This window comes from Sylvia atricapilla, unplaced genomic scaffold (assembly GCF_009819655.1).
Source record: "Sylvia atricapilla isolate bSylAtr1 unplaced genomic scaffold, bSylAtr1.pri scaffold_124_arrow_ctg1, whole genome shotgun sequence".
Lineage (NCBI taxonomy): Eukaryota > Metazoa > Chordata > Aves > Passeriformes > Sylviidae > Sylvia > Sylvia atricapilla.
Genome location: NW_027077052.1, coordinates 35,115 through 44,836, shown reverse-complemented (window position 1 = coordinate 44,836; position 9,722 = coordinate 35,115). Strand labels below are relative to the sequence as shown.

Genomic DNA, 9,722 nt, shown 5'->3' with positions numbered 1-9,722 from the left:
ACAATTCATGGATAGATTGTCAGCTGCTCTGAAGGATGCACCAGATACGACACCAGAGGTACAAGAACATTTGCTTCGCTCTCTAGCCTTTGAGAATGCCAATGCATGTACAAGGACCATTTTAGCCACTCTTCCACAAGGCAGTCCAGTGGATGAAATGTTAGTGCTTGCAACACGAGCAGAGCAAAATAGTCAGACTGCAGCACTTGCAACAGCCGTCCACGATGCTGTGAAAAAGTCACATCATTGCAGCTGTCTTGTCAGGTGGATCCGGTGGGGAAAGCAAGCGTTCTAACTGCAATAACAAATTGCTACCTCCAAGCAACATCACTTATTACAAATGTGGTGAATCTGGTCCTACAAGGCAGACTTGTCAAAAGGCTGTGTGGTGCCAAAGATGTAATAAGGACAATCATATGACCGAACTTTGTCGCAATTCGGGAAACTTCAAACACAGCGCGCTGAGGCAGCGTGCCAGGACATAAATCAAGGCCTCGGTCCATGAGACCCCAACAATGCCTTCTTAGTAAAGAACAGACCTGCTACTCGGGGAAGCCTCGGGGTGGACATTTACACAGCAGAAGAAGTTACCCTAAAAGGTAACGAAGTCACTGAAATTCCCACAAATTTTTATGGTCCAATGCACAGTACTGATACTTTCATTGGTGCTATTTTGCTTGGAAGATCCTCCACAGGCAAACAGGGTGTAATTGTGCTTCCAGGACCTATCAATGCAGATTACACAGGTCAAATTCATATCTTGGCATTTACTGTGAGGCCACCCATGACAATCCCAAAAGGTAGCAGGATTGCTCAAATTGTAGCATTTGAAAATCTTCTGCCACAATGTCAGCGTCCAAAAGAGTCAAATGAAATTGAAAGAGGAGACAAGGGGTTTGGATCAACCGGTCATGACGTATTCCTTGTCCTGGACTTAAAGAAATGACCAACCGAGCCTGTAATGTTGCAACGTGGCCTTCATTCCATTCAGTTGAGCCTTTTGATTGACACTGGATCGGATGTTTCGATATTGAACAGCAAGTATTGGCCATCTACTTGGCCCTTGAAACCTCCTGATACCAACATTCTGGGAGTGGATGGACTGAAAATTCCCTCCATGAGTAAAGACCCTATTCGTGTCACCTTCTTAGGCGAACATGTTGTTGCAACTTATTTGTATGTAATGCCTTTACCTCCACAGCTTCAGGGACTGTTGGGCAGAGATGTGTTATCTCAGCTTGGTGTCCAAATAACTACGGAGCAGCATTTTTCCTAACAACCATTTTAAAAATCACCTGGTTGTCTGACACTCCTGTTTGGGTTGAGCAGTGGCCGATGACTGAAAATAGGCTGCAGATTGCTGAGTTGATCAGGAAAGGTAGGGATGGAATTGTAGAAATAGATGGGAAAGAACCGGCACCCTATGATGTCACACTGGTGACCTCACTGACCCCCAGCAGCCTCGGGATGTCCTCCATGGCTTTTTGGCACCGCTCGGCCACTATGGGGCCAATGGGGCTATCACGGACATTAAAGCCAGTAAAGGTCAGACAGAGGCATATACGGATTTCCCTAAGTGTCCCCACCAGGTGATCCTTGGTCAGGCGGGCGCTGGCCTCCCACAGCCAGTCAGCCCCACACAGCCGCTTGGCCTCGACCAGCGCAGCATCGAGGTCATCAGGGGACTCCTCCTCTGTCCACTCCTCACTGCCCTCGAGGCCCCCGAGCCAGGAATCCAGGTCCCAGGGGAACCCGGTGCCTCCGTCACACGTATCTATGAAGCGCTCCAGCAGCTCCCGGGCCTCCTTCACCTGCTGTCCTCTACTGGTGGCCACCTCCACCTGCCTGGTGGCCACCATGGGCTCTTCCCTGCCCTCAGTAGCGCCGCCACAGGGGCATCGTGGGCGACCATTGCCGAGGGCAGGGCCACTGATGGCTGTGGGGCTGTGGCCACCAGGCTGTCCCCAGCTGTCCCTTGGCTAGGGGGGATCTTGTCCCACAGGTCCCTGGCCAGGCCGGTGGCAGTGGCCTCAGCAGGGTCCTTGTTGGTGGCCTTGTTGATGGCCTCGTTGGTGGCCTCGGCAGTGTCCTCACCCTCCAAGGTGCTGAAGATCTTCATGGCGTCCCCGTACACCTTGCCCCAGCTGTGTTGGAGGATTTCCACTGACTCCTGCCAGACTCTCTCTGCGGTTGTCACATCGGCCTTGGTGGGCCTCGGGGTGGCCCTGAGGATGGCCAGGCCCTGGCGCACGGAGATGACAGCGTCGTTGTCCAGGGTGTTCTGCAGGAACCAGATCAATCTTGACAGGTCTCTGTGCAGGGACTTTGGGTACAGGAGCGGCCACACATCCTTGTGTGGCGCGGTCACAGTGGCCGCCAGCTCACCCAGGATGGCCACCATGGCCACCAGCGCCTCCAGATCCTGGGGAGGGGACAGGGACCTCGTGGCTTTCTTGGGTGACCTCCTGGGGTGGCTCCTGTGCCCTCCCAGGGTCCCCTTTGTCTCCTCCCTGGAGACCTCAGCTGTCCCCTCTGTCCCTTTGTCACCCCCTCATCCACTCTTGCCACTTCCCTGCCACCCTCTCTTGTCCCCTCCTGCCACTCTCAGTGCCCTTCACCCTCTGTCACCTCCACCCTTCCTCCCATGCCATCCTGTCCCCTCCTGCCACCCCCCCGTCTCCTCCCTTGTCCCCTCCCGCCCTCCTGGGCTGAGATTGTGGCACCTTGCGTGGGTCCATGTCTGCTGGACACAGTCTGGGGACACTCCAGGGACACTCCGGGTGGCGAACAGGACCTGGTGACAGTCGCAGACACACGGGGTTGTGGCACAGCCGGGAGCAAACAGGAAGAGGAAACAGGAAGAAGTGACGTCACTGCCACAGCGTCACCACAGCAATGTCACCAGCCCGGTGTCCCCAGTTTCACTCCCATTGCCGCCGTGCCAGTGCCACCACCCCAGTGAGTCCCAGGGTCACCCCAGTGTCCCCAGTGCCACCCATGGCATCAGCCCAGTGTCCCCAGTCCCCTCCCAGTGTGCCCATCCTGGGGCAGCAGAAGATCTGAACTGGTCTGAACTGGTTCATACTGGTCTATACTGGTCAGGGCAGGTAGAAGTCTCTACTGGTCTCTATATATACATACTGCTCTGTACTGGCCTAAACTGGTTTATACCACTCTATACTGGTCCACACTGGTCCATACTGGTTTTTATTCACACACAGCCTCTGGCAGCACCATCAGCCCCACGGCCAGCCCTTGCCCAGCCCAGAGCCCAACTCATCCAAACTGCTCTGTACTGGTCTATCCTGGTCTGTACTGGTCCATGCTGGCCTATACTGGTCCATACTGGTCTACACCGGTTCATACTCCTCCATACTGATCCATACTGGTTTATACTCGTCCACACTGGTCTATACTGTTCCATACTGGTTTGTACTGATCCATATGGATCCATACCACTTTTGACTCATGCCATTCGATCCTTTCGTTTCCTTTCAGGCCCCTCCCATTTCCACGCCCCCATTTCTCACCCCACCCATTTCAGCGAGCCTTTCCTGCCGCTCCTAGGCGACGCCCCCTCCTCTCCCCATTGGCCACCGCTCCTGTGGCCCCGCCTTTTTTTCCACGCTCCCATTCCCAATCCCCACTTCCTCCCCGCTCCGCCGCTCACCATTGGCTGCCATGTGTGGCCCCGCCCCTCTGTGGGCGTGACCAGAAGACGGGCGGCTCGCCGCAGCCGCGGCCCCGGGGGGTGGAGCCAGCCCGGCCCCGGCGGGGCCCAACGCGGGCCGGGGGCTCGGGGGAGCCCAGGGGGGAGGGGCTAGGGGCATTCCGGGGGGTTCAATTAATGGGGGGGCCTCGGGGAGTTCCGAGGGGGTTGTGTCAGTGATCGGGACGTCCCATGGGAGGGGGAGGGGCGGTGAGTGGGGGGTCCTGGCGCACTGGGGGGGGCTCATGGATCGGAGGGGCCCCAGCGCTTTGGGGGGCGTCGGTGAAGGGAGGGGGCAGTGAATGTGGGGGTCCCAGTGCGTTGGGGGCCCCAGTAAATTGGGGGGGGTCCCTGATGATAACGGGGGGGTGGAGGGGGCCATCGCCCAAGAAACCCCCGCCAGTGCTGGGGACCCCCCTGTGCCCCCCAAGTCCCGCTCGGGCCCCCCCAGTCCTGGCGCTGTTCCCGGGGGGTGAAAGGGGAGGGGCCGGACCCCCTGGGATGGGTGGGGGGCACAAAAGGGGGTCCGGGCCTCATGCTCGGGGGGGGTCAGTACACGAGGGGGGGTCCAGTCCCAGTCCTCGTGAACAGGGAGGGTCCCAGTGCACGAGGATGATGAGGATGGTGATGGGTGAGGGTCCCGCTGCTTGAGGGAGGGGCTGGTCCTGGTGCAGTTGGGTCCCGATGCTCGAGGGTGTCCCTGGTGGGTGTCCGAGGGTGGCGTGTGACACAGAGAAAGACCCTGGGGACACCGCGGACCCTCGCACGGGGGCGGGGTCGCTCCCGGTGACACACGAGGGGCTCTTGGTGGCACGAGGAGCTGGGGACACTCTAGTGTCCTCAAGTCTCCCCAGTGACACCACTGTCCCGATGATGTCACAACAGTGTCATGACTGTCCTCCAGCAGCCTGGGGATGTCTTCGATGGCTCTTTGGCAGCGCTCGGCCACCGCACGGCCACGGGGGCCACCAGGGCCACCAGAGCTGCCACTGGGACTCAAGAGGAGGAAGTCGATTTCCCCAAGTGTCACCAACAGGTGACGCCTGGCCAGGCGGGCACTGGCCTCACACAGCAGCTTGGCCTTGGCCACCATGGCCGCCAAGGCCTTGGGGACATGGCGGGACACCTCCTGTGTCCCCTCCAGGGCAGCCTCAATGTGCCCAAGCCCACGCAGCAGCTCCAAGGGGAGCACCTTGGCTTTAGAACACGTGACCTCCAAGTGCTTCAGCAGCTCCAGGGCCTCCTTCTGCCGCTGTCCCCTCCTGGTGGCCATCACAGCCTCTTCCCTGGCCTTGGTGGCCACCACCAAGGGCAGGGCCACTGACGGCTGTGGGGCTGCGGTCACCTGGTTGTCCCCAGCTGTCCCTTGGCTGGGAGGGGTGTCATCCTGCAGTTCCCCAGCCTGACTGGTGGTGGTGGCCTCCTCGGTGGCCGAGATCTTCCAGGTATTGCAGAGCTCAGTGGCCTTGCACTCCAGCAGGTACCAGTTCTCCTCGAGCAGGCGCAATGACCCCTGCCAGGCTCTGACCGTGGCTCTCACATCAGCCCAGGTGACCCCCGAGGTGGCCTCGAGAGCGGCCACGGCCTGGTCCAGGGAGGTGACACCATGCTGGTCCAGGACATTGACACTGGGGTGGTCCAGGGTGTCCCGGAGGGTGCAGGTGAAGTCCCTCAGTTTTTTGTGCAGGGACTCTGGGTACAGGAGCGGCCACACGCGCCTGCGTGGCACAGTCACAGTGGCCGCCAGCTCACCCAGGGTGGCAACTGGGGCCACCAGAGCCTCCAGCACCTGGGGAGGGGACACGGGAGGTGGCGGGGTCCTCATGGCACTTGTGGCTTCCTGGATTGGCCTCTGTGCCCTCCCGGGGTCCCCTTTGTCCCCTCCCTGGAGGGCTGAGCTGTCCCCTCTGTCCTTTTGTCACCCCCTTGTCCCCCCTGCCACCCCGTGCTGTCCCCTCTGCCACCTCCTGCTATCCTTCCTGGAGCCCCCTGCCACCCCCCTGCTGTCGCTTCCCCGCCGCCACCCTTGCTTCCTTTCACCCCTCTGTCACCTCCTCCCTTCCTCCCACCCCTTCCTGTCCCCTTTGCAGTCCCCTGTCCCCTCTACCACACCCATGTCCCCCCTGTCCCCTTCCACCACCCCGCGCCGGGATTGCCGCACCTCGCGGGGCTCCATGGCCGCTGGGAACACGGCGGGGACGCCTTGGGGACACTCTGGGGACACTCCGGGGGGCAAACAGGACCTGGTGACAGTCGCAGACACGCGGGGTTGTGGCACAGCCGGGAGCAAACAGGAAGAGGAAACAGGAAGAAGTGACGTCACTCCCCAGTGTCACCATAGCAATGTCACCAGCCCGGTGTCCCCAGTCTCACCCCAGTGTCCCCACCCCCATTGTCTCTGTGCCAGTGCCACCACCACAGTGAGTCCCAGAGTCACCCCACTGTCCCCAGTGCCACCCATGGCATCAGCCCAGTGTCCCCAGTCCTCTCCCAGTGTCCCCATCCCAGGGCGGCAGAAGATCTGAACTGGTTCATACTGGTCTATACTGGTCTGTATTGCTCTATAACTGATCAGGGCATGGGAAACTCCATCGTGGTCTGTACAAATGCATACTGGTCTGAACTGGTCCCTACTGCTCTCAGCTGGTCCGTACTGGTCCATACTGCTCTATAGTGGCTCGTACTGGTCTATACTGGTTTACACTGTCCCTACTGGTCTAAACTGGTCTATACTGGCCAGGGCAGGTAGAAGTCTCTACTGGTCTGTATATATGCATACTGGTCTGTATATATGCATACTGGTTTATACTGGTTTGAACCGGTTTATACCACTCTATACTGGTCCATACTGGTCCATACTGGTTTTCATTGACGCACGGCCGCACACAGCACCATCAGCCCCACGGCCAGCCCGTGCCTGGCCCAGAGCCCAGCTCATCCAAACTGCTCTGTACTGGTTTATACTGGTCTGTACTGGTGTGTACTAGTCTATACTAGTTCATACTGTTCCATACTGATCCATACTGTTCCATACTGGTCTGTACTGGTCCATACGGCTCTGTACTGGTCCATACATATCCGTACCGGTTTTGACTCAGACCAGTAAATTCTCTCGGTTCCGTTCAGGCCCCGCCCATTTCCACGCCCCCCTTCCTGCCACGCCCAATTCCTCCCTCCCTTGCCGCCTCTGCCAGGCCACGCCCTCTCCTCTCCTCATTGGTCATCGCTCCTGCGACCCCGCCTTTTTTCCCACGCCCTTCCTAATCCCTGCCCCCTCCCCGCTCCGCCGCTCACCATTGGCCACTCCTCGCTGCCACGCCCCCTATGGGCGGGGACAGAAGCCGGATGGGCGGTTAATGAAAGGCTCCGCGCAGCGGCGACCCCGGGGGTGGAGTCAGCCCGGCCCCAGCGGGGGGCCTCGGGGGGCCTCAGGGGGTGCAGCCGTCATGACCGCACGGGGGGGGTCTGGGTGGGGTCCCAGGGATTGGGGGGGTCCTGCTGAGTGGGGGGGGCGCGGTGAGGGGTGTCCCATGGGTATGGGAGGGGCGGTGAGTGGGGGGACCTGGAGCACTGGGGGGAGCTCATGGATCGGGGGGATCGGTGAAGGGGGGGGCAGTGAATGCGGGTCCCGGTGCATTGGGGGCCCCGGTAAATTGGGGAGCGTCTCTAGTGATAACGGAGGGTCCCGGCTGATAACAGGGGGGAAACAGGACCGAGCCCCGAGGGACCCCCCGGTGCCGGGGACCCCCCTGTGCCCCCCAGTCCCGCTCGGGCCCCCCCAGTCCCGGCGCTGTTCCCGGGGGTGAAACGGGAGGGGCCGAACCCCCGGGATGGGTGGGGGGCCCCACCTCACTTGGCTTTGGTTCGTTCTTCCCAACGCTGCGGGAAAACGACTTTGGGAGTTTTCTGCCACAAATCTCCCCCCGCCTCCGCTCAGCCCGAGGGCGTTGGGGGTTTTCCCTTTCGGGGGAAATCAAAGCCACGCGCTGATGCTCCTAATTCGGGCCAGGAGAACCGACGGCTTTCCTCGGAGCCGGTGGCGGCGAACACGCAGGGCTGGGCCAGGCGGGCCGGGAGCTGCGGAGAACTTTGTTTGTGTTTTCAGCTCAATCCCGACTCGGGCCCGGGCCCGTCCCGGGGCTGTTCCTCATCTCCGGCTTTCCCCTCACACAGCCCGGGGGCGGGGCCTGAGAGCGCGGGGCGGGGCCGGGCCGTGTGCAGAGCCCGCCCCTCGCTGGTCGCCATTGGCCGATTCTGCCGTCAGTGCCGGTGGTGGCTGCGCGCTGATTGGGCGGAGCGGGGCCAAGCCCGGCCCCGGGGCCGCCCCCCGGGCGCCCGTGGCTGGTTGGAGGCGCCATTGTGGGAGCGCGTGTGCGACCCCGGGAGCGGCGGCAGCGGCCGGAGCCCGCTGAGGCGGCGGCGGAGCTCGGAGGCGGCCCCAGCGCAGGTGGGAGCCGCGCTCGCTTGTGCCGGGGCTCGGGGCCGGCTGCGGCCGGAGGGGGCGGCAGGGGGCTCTGGCGGCTTCCTTGTGCCGTGTGGGCGCCGTGTTGCCCGTGGCCTGAGGGCGCTGCGGGAGCGGCTGCCCGCGGTCTCCTTCCCGCCGCTGCCTCGGCAGGAGCCGGTGCCGGAGCAGCGCTGGCCCGTCCCGGTTCCCGTGGGTAGGACGGGGGTGGCCGCCCTGTCCCCGGGGCTGTGCGGGAACATTCCCGTCGCCAGAGGTTTGTGTCCCCAGAGGAGACCGAGGAGTCCTGTAAAAGTGACTTTATGGATGACCAAAGGGAGAGGCCGTGCGGCATTTGCCGTGGGCTCTCTCCAGTTGTTGTAGGACGCGGGCTCCTTTTTATCCTGATTTTCCCTTCTGCATCTCCCTGTCCCTTTGCCCAGTGGCGAAGGGACTTGGAAAGTTGCGACTTCCCGATCCGCCTCCGGCATGTCCTCGTTAATATGCACCCCGCTTTTGTATAACATCCGATGTTCATGGCTCTGTTCAGTCTTTGTTCTTCTCCATGGTCAGGAATTTTGTGGGACCTTGGCTGAGCAGCAGTCCGTGTCAATGAGTAACATTTTCTGGAAGTGATGGTTTCTCCCGTTCCTTCCTCATCCCCAAGTCCCTGGCCCTATCTCCAAGCAGATTCACTCCCTGACTCTGTTTTTCCTTGCTGGGTGCCCTTTGGCTTTGGGCTCATTGTCAGTGAGCTCCTTCCCTGTCCTTCTGTAGCCGTGTGTGGCTCAGGAGGCCTGGCTGCCACCTGCATCCCCTTGCTCAGCTGCTGAATGAGCTGCCCTCAGCAAGGTGTCCTGCACGGCCCAAAGTGTTTTCTGTTTCACCACTTTCCTGTTGTCATGTATTAGCAAGCAGGATCTTGAGTCATTTAATTTTCCACCGTGTCCTCCTTCTTCTGCTAATCGATAATCTGACCCCATCCCATGGTGAAATAAATGTTGCATTCTTCATTTGAGTGGATTGGTGAGCCGGACTCAGGCGCTGGATCTGTCTGGTTGGTTTTTATTTCGTGGACATCTTGTAATCTAATTCTGCCATTGAGATGATCAGTGGGTTCTGTGGCTCCTGATCTGAATTGGTTCGGGTTCCCAGGGGCTGGTCCCTGGTGTTCTAGGATTTGTGCTGGTGTCTGTTTATCTTTTCCCCATTTTTGAGTGCTCCTTCAAAGCCAGGGCTGCATCAATTGATCTCTTTTGTCTAATGAAGTCATCACATACTTGGATTCCCAACTGATTTCTCTGAACTTGTGCTAGCACAAACCCTCCATTGGTCTAACGCTCCCTGTGTGACACAGACAGTGACAGCACATGTTGGAGTGGGGAGAGGGATGATTCCCCCCTCACTTATTGTAGTGAAGTTTTCACAACATTCTCCATTTGCTGTTTCCCTTTGCAGCTGAAGCAATTTGTGTTGCAGAGTCAGAAATCCTCACTGTGGGCTCTGCCTTTGGCTGTTCCAATTCCATATGTGCAAGCAGGCAGAGCTTGCGCTGAGGGCCAGAGGGAACTG

General features: G+C 59.9%; 2 protein-coding genes across 2 annotated transcripts; both read right to left on the bottom strand.

Annotated features, from left to right (window-relative positions):
* Window positions 1-1,678: 1,678 nt before the first annotated feature.
* Window positions 1,679-2,903, bottom strand: LOC136374765 (uncharacterized). Its single transcript, XM_066340155.1, has 2 exons — window positions 2,724-2,903; window positions 1,679-2,422 (listed from the first exon to the last, which is right to left on the bottom strand). The coding sequence occupies exons 1-2, from the start codon at window positions 2,736-2,738 to the stop codon at window positions 1,808-1,810; spliced, it is 630 nt and encodes a 209-aa protein (XP_066196252.1). The 5' UTR covers window positions 2,739-2,903; the 3' UTR covers window positions 1,679-1,807.
* Window positions 2,904-3,563: 660 nt separating this feature from the next.
* Window positions 3,564-6,205, bottom strand: LOC136374764 (uncharacterized). The gene is made up of 2 exons (XM_066340154.1): window positions 5,871-6,205; window positions 3,564-5,498 (listed from the first exon to the last, which is right to left on the bottom strand). Exons 1-2 carry the CDS (start codon window positions 5,883-5,885, stop codon window positions 3,564-3,566), a joined length of 1,950 nt encoding a protein of 649 aa, XP_066196251.1. The 5' UTR covers window positions 5,886-6,205.
* Window positions 6,206-9,722: the final 3,517 nt, after the last annotated feature.